The sequence below is a fragment of the Hypanus sabinus genome, chromosome 1, assembly GCF_030144855.1.
Source record: "Hypanus sabinus isolate sHypSab1 chromosome 1, sHypSab1.hap1, whole genome shotgun sequence".
In the NCBI taxonomy this organism is placed as follows: domain Eukaryota; kingdom Metazoa; phylum Chordata; class Chondrichthyes; order Myliobatiformes; family Dasyatidae; genus Hypanus; species Hypanus sabinus.
The window spans coordinates 22,365,525-22,384,787 of record NC_082706.1 but is presented as its reverse complement, the minus strand read 5'-3'; the positions used below and the strand labels follow the sequence as shown (position 1 = coordinate 22,384,787).

The 19,263-nt window shown below is 44.0% G+C and overlaps 1 protein-coding gene across 4 annotated transcripts in view; it reads right to left on the bottom strand.

Moving 5' to 3' along the window:
- LOC132391830 (solute carrier family 23 member 2-like) overlaps window positions 1-19,263 on the bottom strand; it is a 111,431-nt gene that overhangs the window by 91,929 nt on the left and 239 nt on the right. The window contains exons 2-3 of one of the 4 annotated variants that reach the window (XM_059965498.1): window positions 4,110-4,289; window positions 1,401-1,700 (exon numbers count right to left, since the gene is read on the bottom strand). In XM_059965498.1, coding sequence (XP_059821481.1) covers window positions 1,401-1,508 — 108 coding nt within the window. In that variant the 5' untranslated portion in view covers window positions 1,509-1,700; window positions 4,110-4,289. Of the gene's footprint in view, window positions 1-1,400; window positions 1,701-4,109; window positions 4,844-19,263 lie in introns of those variants that run through there. The other 3 variants (XM_059965487.1, XM_059965507.1, XM_059965513.1) reach the window with 3 other exon arrangements.

Genomic DNA, 19,263 nt, shown 5'->3' with positions numbered 1-19,263 from the left:
AAAGGGGAAGGGAGAGGAGAGGGAACAGGAAGCACCAGAGAGACATTCTGTGATGATCAATAAACCAATTGTATGGAATCAAACTACTTTTCCTAATGTCTCAGGGCTGGGTGTGTCTGCACCTGCACTGCCCCCTGACCCCGGCACTCCTCCTGCCACCTGTCCCACACCCCTCCGGTGGCACTCCACCCTTGCCATTCCCACGTCCATTGCTCCAACCAAATTTACAAGCTTCCTCTCCCCTATATGAAAGAGATCTGTCTAAGACTTCTCCTTCTATTTTATATGTTCAAGGTTGAAAATAAATTTATTATCAAGGTACAGATATGCCACTACTTACAACACTGAGACTCATCTTCTTGCAGGCATTCATAGTAAATACGAGGAGCACAGCAGAATCAATGAAAGAGCGCCCCCAAAAGGAGGTACAACAACCAATATGCAAAAATTAATGAACTGTGCAAATACACAAATAATAACAACAACAATAACAGTAAATAAATAAGCAATAAACACTGAGAACATGAAACTGAGTCCAGTTCAGTGGGAACACTTCAGTTGGGTGAGTGAAGTTATCCCCTCTGGTTCACGAGCCTGATAGCTGAGGGGTAATAACTATTCCTGAACTTGGTGGTGTGGGTCCTGAGGCTCCTGTCCCTCCTTCCTGATGGTAGCAGAGAGAAGAGAGCATGGCCTGGGTGGTGGGAGTCCTCGATAATGGGTGCTTCTTTCCTACGTAGTTGTGCTCAATGGCGGGCAGGCCTTTAGCCGTGATGGACTGGGCTGTATTCACTACTTTTAGTGGGCTTTTCCGTTCAAGGGCATTATTGTTTCCATTCCAGGCCATGATCCGACCAGTCAAAATTCCCTCCGCCACACATGTATAGAAGATTTATTAAAGTTTTAGATGACATGTCAAATCTTTCTAAATATGAGGCACAGGCAGAGAGGACAGTCAGAGCCTTTTTCCCCGGGCTGACAACAGCCAATACCGGAGGACATCATTTCAAAGTGAGTCGTTGAGGAAGGTTTAGGGGAGATGTCAGAGGTAGCTTATTTTTTAAAATAACACAAAACGTTGAGGGTCTGGAATGCACTCCCTGGGAGAACAGGTGAGGCCGATACAGTAGGAGCATTTAAGAGACTCTTAGATAGGCGCATGGATGAAAGAGAAATTCAGAATGATAGGCGGGAAGGGTTAGATTGACCGTGTAGTAGGCTAGAAAGCCAAGCGCAATATCATGGGCTGAAAGGCCTGTACTGAGCTGTACTATCCTATGTTCAAACACACATTACGAATTGCTTCACTGACCAGGCTTTCACTAGTGTTCGCTTACCGGACAGAGTGTCCCGTATTGTTTAGATGGGTGAGCGACACACTACACAAACATGACTCTTACCGGTACCGGGAAGAACGCAGCCGAGTGCTTCTCATCCTCGTACTGGCTGTCAGAGGCGCTACCGGTCTCCATGCTTCCCTTGGTGGTTGTGTTTTTCCCGATTCCCATCGATTCCCGGGAGGAGCCAAGAGGAAAGGGCGGGGTGCGATGGATATAAAAATAGTGTATGGATTAGGCTGGATGGGGTGGGATGGGGGGGGGGGGGGAGGGTCAGTTCTCTCACGCCAGCCTCAAGGATGGTCACGTACTCGTCACAGACACTAACGACATGACCTGCTGATTTGTCGAATGTCCCGTGACCTGAAAAGTAAGTAAAAACAAGGATCATGCAAATTGGCGAGAAGCGAGATAGAACTGCTACCAGCGACTCTAACCCAGTGTCTGAAATAGAAATATCAGATAAAATATACAAGTTAAAACATCTCCATTAGCCAGTCAACCAGCAGGTTTGCTTCAACAATTTATGCTGCTCCTAACATATGATTCAACATTTTTCCCTGAAGGGTGAGGCAACAGAGTTTATATAAGCTTGAGTTATTTAATAACACCATGAGGTTGCAGATTTCAGACATGGGTATTCTGGGTACAGTAGGGAATGAGGGGGATTGCGAGAGAGCAGGACAGCGGGAGAGAGAGCGAGAGCGAAAGTAAGCATGCGAGAGAGATCGAGAGCGCGCGCGAGAGTGGGGGAGCAAGAGAGGGAGGGCGCGAAGGCACGCGAGAGAGAGAGAGAGAGGGTGCGCATGAGGGAGAGCAAGAGCGGGAACATGCTTGAGAGAGAAATTACACCAGTGAAGCTCACTCGTCCTACCTCCACCTCTCAGCAGGTCTGCTTATCCACAACATCAATTTATGCTGCCCCTGACATATGATTCAGCATTTTTCCCCAAGGGTGGGGCAACAGTGTTCACAAAAACTCATTATTCAACAACACCAGGAGGTTGCCAATTTGAGATGGGGTGTTCAGAGAACAGTAGCAAATGAGAGGAAGTGTGAGACAATGCACAAGAGAGAGGAGGAAGGGGGAGAGAGGAGGCAGGGGGAGAGAGGGGGAAGGGGGAGAGAGGGGGAAGGGGGGGAGAGGGGGAAGGGGGGGAGAGGGGGAAGGGGGGGAGAGGGGGAAGGGGGGGAGAGGGGGAAGGGGGGGAGAGGGGGAGAGGGGGAAGGGGGGGAGAGGGGGAAGGGGGGGAGAGGGGGAAGGGGGGGAGAGGGGGAAGGGGGGGAGAGGGGGAAGGGGGGGAGAGGGGGAAGGGGGGGAGAGAGGAGGAAGGGGGAGAGAGGAGGAAGGGGGAGAGAGGAGGAAGGGGGAGAGAGGAGGAAGGGGGAGAGAGGAGGAAGGGGGAGAGAGGAGGAAGGGGGAGAGAGGAGGAAGGGGAAGAGAGGAGGAAGGGGGAGAGAGGAGGAAGGGGGAGAGAGGAGGAAGGGGGAGAGAGGAGGAAGGGGGAGAGAGGAGGAAGGGGGAGAGAGGAGGAAGGGGGAGAGAGGAGGAAGGGGAGAGAGGAGGAAGGGGAGAGAGGAGGAAGGGGGAGAGAGGAGGAAGGGGGAGAGAGGAGGAAGGGGGAGAGAGGAGGAAGGGGGAGAGAGGAGGAAGGGGGAGAGAGGAGGAAGGGGGAGAGAGGAGGAAGGGGGAGAGAGGAGGAAGGGGGAGAGAGGAGGAAGGGGGAGAGAGGAGGAAGGGGGAGAGAGGAGGAAGGGGGAGAGAGGAGGCAGGGGGAGAGAGGAGGAAGGGGGAGAGAGGAGGAAGGGGGAGAGAGGAGGAAGGGGGAGAGAGGAGGAAGGGGGAGAGAGGAGGAAGGGGGAGAGAGGAGGAAGGGGGAGAGAGGAGGAAGGGGGAGAGAGGAGGAAGGGGGAGAGAGGAGGAAGGGGGAGAGAGGAGGAAGGGGTAGAGAGGGGAGAGAGGAGGAAGGGGTAGAGAGGGGAGAGAGGAGGAAGGGGTAGAGAGGGGAGAGAGGAGGAAGGGGGAGAGAGGGGAGAGACTGCTTGCGTGTGAGAGTGAGTGTGTGTATGAGAGACAGAAAGATAAAAATACGGAGGTTGATTATTGGGTGAGCGATCTTCTGCAAGTGCACAGGGTTTATTATCAGTACACTGTAAGTACCTAGATCATAAAGCCGCCATGCCTGCAAATAACCCCCCCAGAAAAAAATCATTAGCCAGTAGCCTCCGCCGCGGAGATATTATGTAAACACTATAGACGAGGAAGCCCCCTTCTCGGCTGCACTGTGTTCCGAGTACAGGACTGAGCTATGGAGAGCACGTTCAGATGACCGAATGCAAACAGAAGAGGTCTGTGAAAGTGGAGGTCACCGCGATTCATAGCATTGTCCTGCGCGCCCTTCCATCTTTCCTCTCACTGTCACTCTCACTGCGAGAACATCTTCACCATTATAAAACCCCCTAAACGTGATCAACGCACAGCCAAGGCCAGACAGAAGGCTGAAGCCACTCGTCCTTCTCCACCTTGTACACCCCTTTTACAAAGTTTCTATCCGAGATCACCTCGGCTCCGGTAACAGGCAGCGAGCATTCCGCGAGGCTGACATTTAAAAAGAATCGCATCCAGTCGTGACTGCAATAACGGGAGACTGCAAAGCAGTTTATGTAAGATTGTCAAGGTTTATGTAAGGTTCGGAGGAGGGCATTGTGTGCAGGGTGGCGGATGAATGAGTGCGCGTGTGAGTAACACCGGCGGAGATTCCCTCCTGTTACCTGCGAGTGAGGCCTACCGATGCTCCGGCCACACTGGTATCGCCTGCCACCGTGCCGGCGAGATACGGCTCCCTGACCGGCTTCCAACAGCTCGACAACGGCTCCCTTTCCCTGCAATGAAAACTGTGCTGCTGCAGCCGGAAGGCATCACCCGCTCCGCTCAACGTCATTCATGGAGAACTGAATCAAAAACGCAATCCACCAATAAAAAAGCAACTCGGTTTGGACGAAGCGCCATCTGCAGTCATATGCTTGGCGTCTGCTGCAGACCATGCTCTCATCTCAACGCTTAACCTATTATAAATGATTTAAGTTTGCTTTGCATTTGGCTAGATATTGATCTGATTTCCCCTTCCATTAATTCTGTTCCCACCCTACAACCCAAACGCTCCCTCTGAAGTAATAGTCGAAATTTTATCGTTTATCAGCCCACAGAGGAGCTGCCGTCTGTTCCCTTGGGTTATGAATGGGTCAATCCTGCTGAAGGGTCTTGGCCTGAAACGTCGACTGTACTCTTTTCCACAGACGCTGCCTGGCCTGCTGAGTTCCTCCAGCATTTTGTGCGTGTTGCTCGGATTTCCAGCATCTGCGGATTTTCTCGTGCTGGTTATGAATGGGTTTTTTTGTTTTACCAAATGTCCTCCAAGGAAGGAGTTCTTCGAATCTTACTCTTCCTGGCCTGTACGTGATCTGCAGATCCATCAACATAATTCGTCTCTCCCCACACCCCCGCCTCAATTCAACGTAATTATAATGGACAACAAATTCTGGTGTGGCCAGTGAAGTCCACATTCTGTAAAAATAAAAATCATATTTCTTGTTTTTTTTTGATTTTGGGAGTTTGCTATACATAAATTGGTTACTGTTGGGGCACCATGGTAGCGTAGCAGCTAGCACGATGCTGTTACAGCCCGGGATGTCCTGCAGTCTGTTGTTCAATTCTGGCATCGTCTGTAAGGAGCTAGTATGTTTTCTCCGTGACTGCCTGCAATTCCTCCGGATGCTTCGGTTTCCTCCCACAGTCCAGAGATATTGTTGTCGAGCAGCTCGCCGAGCTGGCTCGTTAGCTTGCCGATGTTTTGTTACTCAGCTACGCAACGCCATCAGTGCAACTTCAAATGAACAGTTGGCGATCTACATTGTTCGCAGATCACCAAGGTTTCATTCGAAGTTGCACTGATGATGTTGCCCAGCTGGGTCACGAAACATCTGCAAGCTAACAAGCAAACACGAGGGAATCTGCAGATGCTGTAAATTCAGACAACACGCACAAAATGCCGGTGGAACACAGCAGGTCAGGCAGCATCTATAAGGAGAAGCATTGTCGACGTTTCGGGCCGAGACGAAGGGTCCTGACCTCGTTGTCCTGACGAAGGGTCTCGGCCCGAAACGTTGACAGTGCTTCTCCTTATAGATGCTGCCTGACCTGCTGCGTTCCACCAGCATTTTGTGTGTGTTGTTTGCAAGCTAACAAGTCAGCTTTGCGAGCCACTCAACAACAACATCCTCAACCCAAGCTACAAATCTTTTCCAACATCTTAAAGTCCAAAGATGTACCGGATAATAGGTTAATTGGACAATGTAAGCAGCGCTGTGGTTAGGCTAGTGTTAAATAGGTGGGTCACTGGGAGTCGCTCCTCTTTGGGCCGGAAGGGTCTGCTCTGCACTGTATGAACAAATATGTACTGTATACAAAAGTGACTTGAAAAGTACTTTCTTGGTTGCAAAGTGCTTCAAGGGCTCTTAAATTATCAAGGAATATGTAACAAAACTGTAAATTATTATTACAGATACTGTGTAAATCCAAAGCTTAGTGTGGGAAGTGAGCACCGAGAGCTTGTAAAATTGTTATGCTTTCTATTATTAAGAATACATTTTTTAAAAAAAGTTCAGATAACATAAGATGACAGAAATATTGAATTATTGTTTTTGCTTCAGTATTTATCAGGTGAACATGCCAGTGGATGATAGGATGAGTAACGAAATGCTTCTTCTCCCCCGCCATCCCATTGCTGAACTGACCATGAACCCATGAACACGAGCTCACTTTTTTGCTTTCATCTTCCACTACTTCTTTAATTTTTTAAAAAATATTTCTTACGGTAACATATGTTATTGTGTCGCTCTGCACTGCTGCCACAAAACACCAAATTTCACAATGATTCTGATTCATTTAAAATTGGGGGAAAATTGATACATTAAATAAGCTGTTCAAACTCAATGAGGATAAGAACTGGTCAAGTAGATGGCATTCATGCACTTTAAAAAATTACGTAGTCTATCAGCAAATGTAATTGATAATTCATTAGGAAAGATAGTAGTGCCGGCATTCTGGCTGATAGTAAACTTAATGCCTTGATTTAAGTAACAGGCTGGAACATTTAACTTAACATCAGTGAGGAGGCTGGTGAGGAGGGGATGGAGTGGTTGTGGTGGTATCAGTATGAGGTTGTCTTCAAGCAGAATCAGAGTTAGGCAAATGTTAGGGAGAAGATGGGATCTGGAAAATGTGTTTGGCTGGGGAGGAGTGGAGAATGCTGGAATTGAATCTGTGCATTGGGGAGTGAATTTAGAGGACTGAGAGGGTGAGATCTCAGAAACTGGAGAGTGAGAATCGGCAGCGTGGGTAAGACCGTGGAGAAAGGTAATAGTTGGGAAATTGGTGCTGCACTTCATGACAGACAGTCAGATATAAGTACAGGATGTAGCTAAACCTGAGAAACAGCTGAACCAAAAAGTGAAATATGCTAATACACCATGTTTTAATTATATATGTAAATGGTATAAGATTAAGGAGCAAAGTACAGTGGTTATTTAAACAAAGAAATGATAATTGCAAAGAATGTGTTGAAACAGGATTATCAAATGGCTTATTCCTGGGCTGTACTGTTCTATGTTCTATGTGCTTATATGAATATACCTCCACTGACTGTAGTTTATTATAGTCTTGAGCTATTAGGTTACATTTAGTACATATTTATGATTTTCGCATTAGTGAGAATCCAACTAAGCCATAAGCTCTGGAAACTAAATTATTACAACACTGATGGTCAGCCCTGGGGAAAGATGCTCCTTGATCCCCTATCCCAAAAGAAACATTCCACGGGGAACGATGTTATCCCGAGTGAGATGTCCAAAGTGATGTCATCACGTGTGAGATGTGCAAGAACGATCAACACTGAAACTTGACTGGGCAAGTTTGCAGAATGACATGGTGTAACCAGGAATCTTTGCTATTGTGTTTCCCTCTGAGAAAAACAATAGAGTTTCAGTATTTTTCAGAGACAAAATGAAATGCAATACGACTTACCATTATCTACTTTAACAGGCCTTTTATTCTGTCAAACCTTTTATTTTCCTTGGCCGCGTAAGGCTAGGGAAAACAGTCTCCGGTCCCGCCAAACCCGTGAGATTGAGACGGCTCTCCCACCCCAAACCCCTGTTTGTGTGGATGCTGTGTAACTTGCTACCCTGTTACAAATTAGTGCCACAAAACGACAGCCAGTACACTGCGTACGATCAAAGAAATTATACTTATGAATCTTATCTTAACTAAAGGGTTAGTAAAGAAAAACAAAAAAACAAGGGTCCATTCTAACTAAACAGTCAAATGTGCACAAGCTGGAGATCATCTTGAACTTCTCTGTCACTCACATGCTGGGCCCTCATTCTGTGTGAAAACACCCATCACCTTCTGAACGTGGCTCACAATCCATCCCAAACAAACGGGTCTCCCACCAGGTACGACCTGCTCTCCCCAGCGTCTCTTCTCATCATCTCTCGCCAAACAAAAGCCCCAAGCCCAACCCTAGTGTCACTCACCAGAAAGACCTCCCTTCAGTTCTACCATCCTAATTGGATGGCACACATTCCTCATCTTCCCTTATCTTCAACAATAACCCAAGCAGGCTGAAAGCAGAACAGGCTGCTCTTACAGAACTGCTAAATGAAATACTTACAGCAGAACAGTAAAGATGTGAACCAGGGCATTACACTTGTTACACATTTTGCTTTACAATATGGTCTGATGTCAGTTCCTTCCTCTCTGATACACGTAATGAGTTTATGGAGGGAATTCAAGTTCCAGTTCAGAGACCTAGGCACAAACGTTCCATTGCCAGTGTGGCTTTACTAAAGAAGCCATCTGTTGGATGAAATTTAAACCATCACTCCACCTGCAGATTTCTTATCCATTTACACCTGGAAATACATTGCTGACCCCCTCATTGTTTCAGGGTCTAAATCCCAGAACCACCTGTCGAAATAGCTTCATCAGATGGACTTCAGCAGCTCAAGAAAATGATTGACTGCCACAGGCAATACATGAATATAATAATAAAAGTCTAAGATTACAAGAAAAAATATGAAAGGTTTTGTTGAATTCTAGCCAATCATTAATCCTTAAATAACATAACTGAAACCCATTATCATTAGGTCGTTACTATCACGGAACCTTGCTGTGCGTAAATCAACCACTGTGTTTCCTGTATTGCAGTATTAATTACCTTACACAAGTATTCATTTTATCTGCAGTGGCTTTGGTCGTCATAGCCCTGTGGAAACAACTTTCAAAACATAAGTCTGTCAGTTTAATTTTCCTTTCTTAATGTAACAAAAATCCACAAGATACTGGAAAACTGCAATAGCAGCGGAAAAACCTGTTGCAATGGACGGCTGAGGAAGCGAACCCAAGTGCAGGACACAGGCACGGAGACCCAACACGGAGACAGATTTGGAACTTGACTCAGTTTCCAAGCCTTGGCTTGGACTCGGATCATGGAGCTTGGAACTGGAATACGGGGACGACAGCACCAAACAAAGACAGACGATTCATACCTTGGCGCGGAGGAGTGGCCAACGGCCAGCGTGAAGCTAGACATGAAGAGACAGAGTTCCCAACTCGGAGATGTGTCATAAGCCCCTTGTGTCAGCTCACTGCTGCACTTTATCCTATAACTGTCTGTTTCAAAGGATGGCCATGTTGTGTTTAGCAAGCAAGGATCACACTCGACCCTAACTTTGACCCCTGCCCCTTCCTCATCAGGACACTAGAACTTGAATCCCCAAGGAATAGCCTGAATTACTAGAGATTGTGGAGTGATCTTCTGGTCACAGCCATGAATGACTCTGGAGGGGAACGAACAAAACAAAAAAAAACTGATGAAAATGGAACAGAAAATGCTGAAGTGATAAACACAGTTAACCTCTGGGCGCAATAACATTTTCATTATTCAGTACCGAGCATGTCATCTATCCAAATAAGTAACACTGCTATTTTTTCTGTGGATGCTGTCAGTCATGGATGCTTTCCCAGAATTCTCATTTTTAATCCCATATTTCATTATTTCCAGTTGTACTTCTCCTTACTTCCAAACTCTGATCATTCTGTTCAAGGCACTGCTTCCCTCTGTTTTCAATCCTACATCCCTATTCTCAATAGGACCATCTTTTTTTCCAATCTAGCTCCAGTCCCATGCCTCTCTACAAGTTCTTAATCCATTCCCAGAGCACTTAGTCAAGCAATTGTGCCTAGAGTCCACATCCAGATTATTCACATTAACCATAACAAATACCCTCATGTCCAATAATCAGATGATCCAGTCTTTGTTGTGGGTTTCAGGTGCTTGGCTGTAACTATAGACGTAAAGGAAATGTACGTAATTTTCCTGGGGCGATAATAAGCCCTGCTTAACCATCTCCCGATACCCATGTTAAGAGATGGTAATAATTGATCATGATCAGAACAAGTGGTCAAAAATCTATTTTGATTCTTTTATTTAAACTGCTGGTTATTAAAAATATATGTTTTTAAGTTTGGAAAATAAATTTTTATGAGATTCTGAGGAAATGGTGAATGGAACACACAACCATCTCTCTGTTGAGATGCAACTGGGCAGTAGACTGTTACCACTCAATCATTTCATCAAACCCACCTAGTACAAATTCCAATATGGCTCTGAAAACCATAAATAATTTCATTGATTTTTAATGTAGAATTAAAATGGAAGCTACAAAAGCACAAAATGATCAGTTTAAACTCAATGGCAGGCAGATTAACTGGGAAGACGGTGCTTATGAAATTGCCAGATAAATGGAAAAGTAGACCCAAAGCATGTTCAAGTGGAGCAATCCATTATATTTCTTTACATGTTATGTTTTGTGTGATGGTGCTTTGGAAAAATGCCCTGGTCGTATCAGTGTGAGCTGTGGTTTGGTTGGTGGTACTCACATCTTTGTGACAGAAGATTCTGCTTGAGGGGCGTACGTTAATAAATACAGGCTGAATGGTGAGAGAATGCTGCATTTTCAATGGCGCTGTCTTTTGGATATGTTAAAATCAAACTCTTTCTGCTCTCAGGTGGACAGGTGGGTCCGTGTCATCGTGTCAAAAAACTACATTGGATTTACTCCTGAACCCTGGCCAATATTTCTACCTATCTCAAAGTTACTGGAGAATGATGATCAGTGCTTATTACATTGGGAGCTTTCTACAGGTGAATTATCATTTTTTACATTACAGCAAATCTAGAGAAATTTAGATGAAGTTTAAAAACTCAGAAAAAGTATTTCGATGGTCTAAAAAGTCATACACCATTTAGATTGAATTTTCATTTTCAACGTGTAGTCAAAATTATAAACATCAGGTTTTATAGGATTCTTTTATTTATGTTTATTGTGTTTTTTTAAATCGTGTTCTTTATACTTATTCTGTTTTTTATGCTGCATCGGATCCGGAGTAACAATTACCTCCTTTATACTCGTGTGAAAATAAACCAGCTGGAAAGTCTTGAATCTTGAAGAATGTATTGGCCATGCAGTCACCAATATATTTTTAATTCTGTTGAACAACTTACTTTATTTGATCAATTTTCGGGGACAACACCTGCAACTCAAGAGCCCATTGAACTGCAATGTTTGGAGGTCATAAGGGTGAAGGACGAATAGAAAGTGCAGGATCTTCTGAAGGATCAAGAGTACATTAATTAGTGATTAATGAATACTACAGAAAGTTGAGTTCTTTTCACTTCTGTGTTGGCCCTGTTTTCAAAATTATTACATTTCTGATGCATGTAATCAATGCTAAAGAAGGCGGAATGAAAAAGTGGCAGCTGACAGGAAAAGGATGTTTTCATCCAATTTCAACTGATTAATTCCAGTGAATTTCCACTTGGATTTGTAAATAAGACATACATGTAGTATTGTACAGCATAGACACAGGCCCTTTGACCCATCTTGTATATGCTGATCATTGAACCCAGTCTCATCTACCACATCAGGTCCATGGCATTCTGCGCCTCAGTAATTCAAGTGCTTGTTTAGATGAACCTCAAACATTGCGTGAGTACCAGTGTCTGCACATCTTCAGTCATCACCTTCCAGATTCCAATTACTCCCTGTGTGAAAGATTTCTTCACTCGATCTCCCCACCACTCCAAACCATATCAGGTTTTAGAAATCCTAACCATGAATTCCTGCTGTTACTTTGGATCAGACAAGAGCTCTACCCTAATGTAGAAATAGATACACCCTTACATCAGAAAGGCTAATCAGATCATTAGAGACTCTGTGATCAGATCCCTGACTCAGTGAGCAGATCGTGTGATTCTTTCCTGAAAGGTGAGTTTCAAATCTCATTTCTTGTGATCATTTAGAGTAGGGTTGAGTGGGCCCTTTGAGCTGCACCACCCAGCAGTTCTAATTTAATCCTAATCACAGTCACAGGACCTACCAGCCAGTACATCTTTGGACTGTGAGAGGAAACCGGAGTACCCGGAGGAAACACATGTGGTCCAGGCAAAGGTGGGAATTGAACCCGGGTCTCCTGTACTGTAAAGTGTTGCGCTAACCTCAATGCTACTGTGCCGCCCTGGTATTTTGTAGTATCCTCCTCCAAGGAGCTGGCTTTAGTGGATATAATAGGAAAAGGCAGAGCTGAGTTGATAACTGAGAAAATGTTTCTTCAGGGTGGAGGATCTCAGGATCAAGTCCACCAGCATTTAAGACCTTAGAATGGATTTATTTATGCAGCAGAGTGTATGTGTTTGCAGTTCGCCACTTCCTCAGGACTGCGAGTGCTGAGTTGTTAATGGTGTTCAGGGCTGAAACTGCGAGAGAGTTTCCAATACAACTGGAATGAATTGAATGTGAAGAGAGCAGGAACAGAGGCAATGGGAGCAGAACACCCTAGAGATGATTCGTGACCTACTCTTGTGACTTATAGTTTCCTTCCGCTATTTGGCTTCGAGGTTCTGAGAAGCTACAGAGTACTCCAATTATCATAAGTTGTCTTACCAGAATATTCCACATTAAACTCTGTATCCCATTGAAGTTTACTCACTTCTTTATCCAAAGACATTGTATTTCTCATCAAATTCCACTTTTATTAACTTGGTAAAGACATTTCATTCAATTTATCAATTTCATTTCCTTTTCCATATATATCTATTGTAACAATGCCATCCAATGGAAAAATGGCTGGAATTTCCAATGTCATAAGATATTAATTAATTTTTAATAAAGAAACTCACAACATAATAGCAGTAAAAAGAATCTCAACATTTAGATCTTACTTTTGTTCCTGCTGATTAATCTTATTCCCATTATCATTCCAATAGTTCATCAGTACACAAAGAATCCTTTCATTGACTCAACAGCCTTCCTTTCCAATCAATTTTAGTGTAAAAGAGGCCGTCCATTCCATGTTGGAATTTGAAAGTTTTTCCCTTATTGTTAATCCTGCCTGTTTCCTGATTCCATTTTAAGTTCTACAACTACTACTTTAAATGGTGTGTTATAGCCAGGGGTGATAAAGGGGCCAAGGCGGTTTATTGGCGCCTCAAAACCAAATCACTTTGGACAATGGGGCTTGTCAGCAGCTCATCCAGAGAAGGAAGACTCTGATCAGAAACCTCCGCTGCCTTGCGTCTATACCTACTCACAGGGAAGACTTCAGGAGTAAATCCTCAGGGAAAATTCTGGAGCTGGTGTCTCTAAGGCAGTTGTAGGTTGAGTTCAACACCGACTGGCAACTCCTGAAATCCTGCTGGTATCAAACTCTATCGGTCTCTGTGTTCCTTTGGGTTCATCAGATGCGTGGAGAGGGGAACTTGCTACATGGGCAACAGCTTGTTCTCCATATTGTACTGCACAGGCGTGCGTATCCAGACACAGCTAAGGTGCAACATCCATGGTCGACCCTGACCAGCGGAGGCCTCTGATTATAAACGGTGTAAGCTGTAAATGGATTCTTCCCCCTGCTGTTTATGGCTGTATAATGTATCTGAACTCCCATCTTAAAGCCCTCCAAATCATTTCCTCTCTTAACCGGCAGCTTCTTTATAATTCATTTGTCATAACCAGTGGGAACTGAGTTTTTATCCAGTATTGTCTGCTTGGTGGGGAAGCTTGGATTTGGGATTGTCTATGGCGAGGCCATTATATAAAGTATAAAGGTCAAACATTCTGGAGTGTGACTGGGAAAACACAACTACACTGAGAGTGTGGTGGAAATTTTAACTCACTTTTCCAGAATTCACAACTGGTACAAGGTGAGTTGTTAATTTTAAACCTGGGCTATTCAGTGATGTGTGAAAGTATGGAGCAATGTCACAGCTAAGTCTTAATCTTGCTAAATGGGGGTGGGGGAATAGGTTTTTAACTGTGGTAACCTTGTCTCCTTTTGTGTATCAGCAATTAACCAACTCATCTGTACTAAAAACTCCAATGGAGAATTTAAGATAATTTTCATTACCCAGAGAGTGACAAAATGAGGAAACTTCTTTATTAAAGAGTAAATGGATTGAATAATGAGGTGATACTTGAGGGGAAATTAGGGAGCAGGCAGGAGACTGGGGCTATGAGGGAGAATGGATCAGCCATGATGATATGGCGGAGCAGACTCAATGGGCCAAATAGCCTAATTCTGCTCCTATATTTAATGGCCCTATGGAAATTAGATAAACACATGAAGGAGAAGGGAATTGAAGAAAATGGTGATTGGATGGGATGAAAAGATCTTGGATGAGATTTGTTTGTTGGAATAGACCAGATGAGTGAAAAGGTCTGTTCTTGTCCCATAGGCTTGATGTAAATATTATTCTATTTACATTGAATTTAGAAGTTACCACCTTTCACATGGAGAGGTAGGAAAGATATAGTAATATGGGCTCCTCACATGACTAACTGAAATAGAGTAAATGTACCAATGCACAGAGCTGCACATCATGGAAACCAGTTAACTTACACAGTTTTATTGTTGCTTTATGCAATTCAATTGCCAAAGGATGGTGCTGACAATCTAAATTATTGCTGCTGACCACACATGCCAAGCAAATTAGTAAAAGTACAGTTAGAGTTGAGGGCACAGTTCAGCACATCACAGAAATCAGCCTCCTCTCTTTGGACTCTGTCTATACTTCTCACTTGGTGTGGCCAAGTGGTTAAGGTGTTCGTCTAGTTATCTGAAGGTCACTAGTTCGAACCTTGGCTGAGACTTGCGTGTGTATCCTTGAGCAAGGCACTTAACCACACATTGCTCTGCAACAACAACAGTGCCAAGCTGTATGGGTCCTAATGCTCTTGGTGGCATCGGATAACATTGGTTGCGTGGAGAGGGGAGACTTGCAGCTTGGGCAACTGCCGGTCTTTCATTAAAAAAAAACCTTGCCCAGGCTTGCGCACTGGAAACTTTCCAAGGTGCAAATCCATGATTTATTGAGACTAACAGAGGCCCACACATACTACACATACTTCTTACTATCTGGAGACTTTGGATTATGCTGCTGAGGCAATGAGAAGTATAGACAGGAGAATCTGGTTTCTCTGATGTGCTGTACATGATGCTCCTGTGATTGTCTTACCATAATACATTATGGTTGATATCTAGAAATCAGTGCCAAAGGGGCTGGTAGAATCAGATACAATTTAAAGAGAAATGTAGACAGGCACCTAGATAGGGAAAGTTGGAGATACATCTCTACCGAAAGCATTCCTTCCCTCTGCTAGCCTGCAGGTCGCCCTTGGGCAAGTGTGTAGCACCTGTTTAGACCCCAATCCAGGCCATGTGAAGCCATGGGAGTAGGTGGTGGATGGTCGTTTGAGCAGCTGGTGCATATCTCAAGTTGTGGTTAGGCAACCACTGATGCCAGGCAGATATTCTCCGAAGAGTATTGATAAAGGCTGGGGTCACCTGTCTTGTAAAGACATTGCCCCAAAAAAGGCAAGGGCAAACCACATCTGTAGAAAAGTCTAGCAAGAACAATCATGGTCATACGACATGGCACACAATGAATGAACAAACGAAGAATAGAATGATAATACAGGCAAATGAGAATAGAGCAGATGGGCAAAAGGTCAACATGGGAATGGTGGGCTGCAGGGCCTCTACTCTATGTCTCTATTAGCAGTGCTGTTGCCTCAGAGCACCAATGACCTGGATTCAATCCGGACCTTTGATGCTGTCTGTTTTGAAGTTTGCAACTTCTCCCTGTCACCTCATGTGTTCCTTCCACATGCTCTGGTTTTCTCTCTGATCTCAGAATGTGTGCAGATCGTTAAGGGTAACTGTCCATTGTAAACTAACTTCCTTCTATATCTGAGTGAGCAGTAAAATTTGGTGGAGGGTTGATTGGGAATGTGGGAAGAATTGATGGGTGAGCTGGGGTAGGACTACTGGAAAAATGGGCCCCACAAGGATCCTTTGACCGGAGGCTTGGGTTCCTGGTATTGATCTGCACACTGCAAATGAATGCTGGGAATGCACAATAGGCCACAAATCTGGGTAGGCCACTTAGTTCTATGGTACTTGAGCAACAGGAAAATCTAGGACCTACTGCAAATCTAATCCATCACTTATTCACATTAAACAACACTTTTTGCAAGACACACAAAATGCTGGAGGAACAGCAGGTCATATGGTTTCTCAGTTAATCTGAAATGAAAATAACAAAGTTGAAAACACACACACATATACACACACTGCAGCCTCTTTCCTGCCGTATCCATGACATTTATAGTTCAGTTAATAAAGTACTTTAGTTAACAAGCATGGTGAAAGGTTTCACCAGGATATTGCAGTCATGGAGAAACAGTATCAGGGCAACTGGAAACCAGAAATGCTGTCCCGTTATTGTTGGACACTTAAATGAGAAGTTGCAGACACTGAGCACAAACAAAAATCAGCAACAAAGCATTTTTAGCTTAGTTAAACTACAGTATTACAAAGTGTCAGCGCCATTATGCAATTAAACATTATATTCAATAAAAGTTAATTTCTTGTTTCTCCAAATTTCAACATGATACAAGTAGTCTGAATTAATTTGTGTTCAGCTTCAAGTTGCCTATCATAAACATTAAAAAAAATTCCGAGGAAATAATACAAAAAAATTTGCTGTCCAGTGTAATAATTTTATTCAGCAATCAGTACCTCAGGACCTGTACACTTTTCTACAGATGTGGTTTGCAGGTAGACTGGGAGAATCAGAATGATACTGGACCCCAAGAAAGGGAGTTTGTGGAGTGCCTCTGAGATGGATTCTTAAAACAGCTTGTACTGGAGCCTACCAGGGAGAAGGCAATTCTAGATTTAGTGTTGTGCTATGAACCGGATTTGATCAGGGACCTCGAGGTAAAGGAACCATTAGGAGGTAGTGACCATAATATGATATGTTTTAACCTACAATTTGAGAAGGAGAAGGGAAAATCGGGTGTGTCAGTATTACAGTTGAACAAAGGGAACTATGGAGCTATGAGGGAGGAGCTGGCCAAAGTTCAATGGAACAATACCCTAGCAGGGAAGACAGTGGAACAAAAATGGCAGGTATTTCTGAGAATAATGCAGAAGGTGCAGGATCGGTTCATTCCAAAGAGGAAGAAAGATCCTAAGGGGAGTAAGGGGCGGCGGTGGCTGACGAGGGAAGTAAAGGGCAGTATAAAAACTAAAAGAGAAGAAGTATAACATAGCAAAGATGAGCGGGAAACAGGAGGACTGGGAAGCGTTTAAAGAGCAACAGAAGATAACAAAAAAGGCAATACGCCAAGAAAAAATGAGGTACGAAGATAAACTAGCCAAGAACATAAAGGAGGTATGTGAATAGCAAAAAAATAGTTAAGACCAAAATTGGGCCATTGAAGACAGAAACGGGTGAATTTATTATGGGGAACAAGAAAATAGCAGATGAGTTAACAGGTACTTTTGATCTATCTTCACTAGGGAAGACACAAACAATCTCCCAGATGTAATAGTGGCTAAAGGAACTAGGGTAAAGGATGAACTGAAGGAAATTTATATTAGGCAAGAAACGGTGTTGGATAGACTGTTGAGTCTGAAGGCTGATAAGTCCCTAGGACCTGATGGTTTGCATCCCAGGGTACTTAAAGAGGTGGCTCTAGAAATCGTGGATGCATTGGTAATCATTTTCCAATGTTCTATAGATTCAGGAACAGTTCCTGCTGATTGGAGGGTGGCTAATGTTGTCCCACTTTTCAAGAAAGGAGAGAGAGAGAAAACAGGGAATTATAGACCGGTTAGCCTGACGTCAGTGGTGGGAAAGATGCTGGAGTCAATTATAAAAGAGGAAATTACAACACATTTGGATAACAGTAGAAGGATCAGTCCGAGTCAGCATGGATTTATGAAGGGAAAATCATGCTTGACTAATCTTCTGGAGTTTTTTGAGGATGTAACTATGAAAATGGACAAGGGAGAGCCAGTGGATGTAGTGTACCTGGACTTCCAGAAAGGTTTTGATAAAGTCCCACGTAGGAGATTAGTGGGCAAAATTAGGGCACTTATATTGGGGGCAAAGTACTGACATGGATTGAAAATTGGCCGGCTGACAGGAAACAAAGAGTAGTGACTAACGGGTCCCTTTTGGAATGGCAGGCTGTGACCAGTGGGGTACTGCAAGGTTCAGTGCTGGGACCGCAGCTGTTTACAATATACATTAATGATTTAGATGAAGGGATTAAAAGTAACATTAGCAAATTTGCTGATGACACAAAGCTGGGTGGCAGTGTGAAATGTCAGGAGGATGTTATGAGAATGCAGAGTGACTTGGACAGGTTGGGTGAGTGGGAAAATGTATGGCAGATGCAGTTTAATGTGGATAAATGTGAGGTTATCCACTTTGGTGGCAAGAACAGGAAGGCAGATTACTATCTAAATGGAGTCAAGTTAGGAAAATGGGAAGTACAACGAGATCTAGGTGTTCTTGTACATCAGTCAATGAAAGCAAGCATGCAGGTACAACAGGTAGTGAAGAAAGCTAATGGCATGCTGGCTTTTATAACAAGAGGAATTGAGTGAGACCCCACCTGGAGTATTGTGTGCATTTTTGGTCTCCAAATTTGAGGAAGGACATTCTTGCTATTGAGGGAGTGCAGCGTAGGTTCACGAGGTTAATTCCCGGAATGGCGAGACTGTCATATGTTGAAAGATTGGAGCAACTGGGCTTTACACTGGTATTTAGAAGGATGAGAGGGGATCTGATTGAAACATATAAGATTATTAAGGGATTGGACACACTGGAGGCAGGAAGCATATTCCCACTGATGGGTGAGTCCAGAACTAGAAGCCACAGTTTAAGAATAAGGGGTAGGCCATTTAGAACAGAGATGCGGAAAAACTTTTTCACCCAGAGAGCGGTGGATAAGTGGAATGCTCTGCCCCAGAAGGCAGTGGAGGCCAAGTCTCTGGATGCATTCAAGAGAGAGTTAGATAGAGCTTTTATAGATAGCAGGGTCAAGGGATATGGGGAGAGGGCAGGAACGGGGTACTGTGTGTATGATCAGCCATGATCACAGTGAATGGCGGTGCTGGCTAGAAGGGCCGAATGGCCTACACCTGCACCTACTGTCTATTGACCTAGTCTGTTACTTAATTAAGTATTTCTGCAACCACCATTCTGTTACAAAATGTAGTTTTGCTGGAAATCTAGTCACATGAGAATGTAAAAGCTGTACCAAATTCATGCTCAGGTAGATAAGCTTTGACGGGTCTCCTGGTGTGCACGAGTTTTTAATAAATAGTCTGTTATTTCGAACACCAACTCCTTGAGGCCTTTCAGTTTGCCCCTGCAATGAACTACTTTAGAAATGTCTCAAACCAGTACTTCATTACAATAACATATCCATCTCAGGTAACCAGTGACATCCT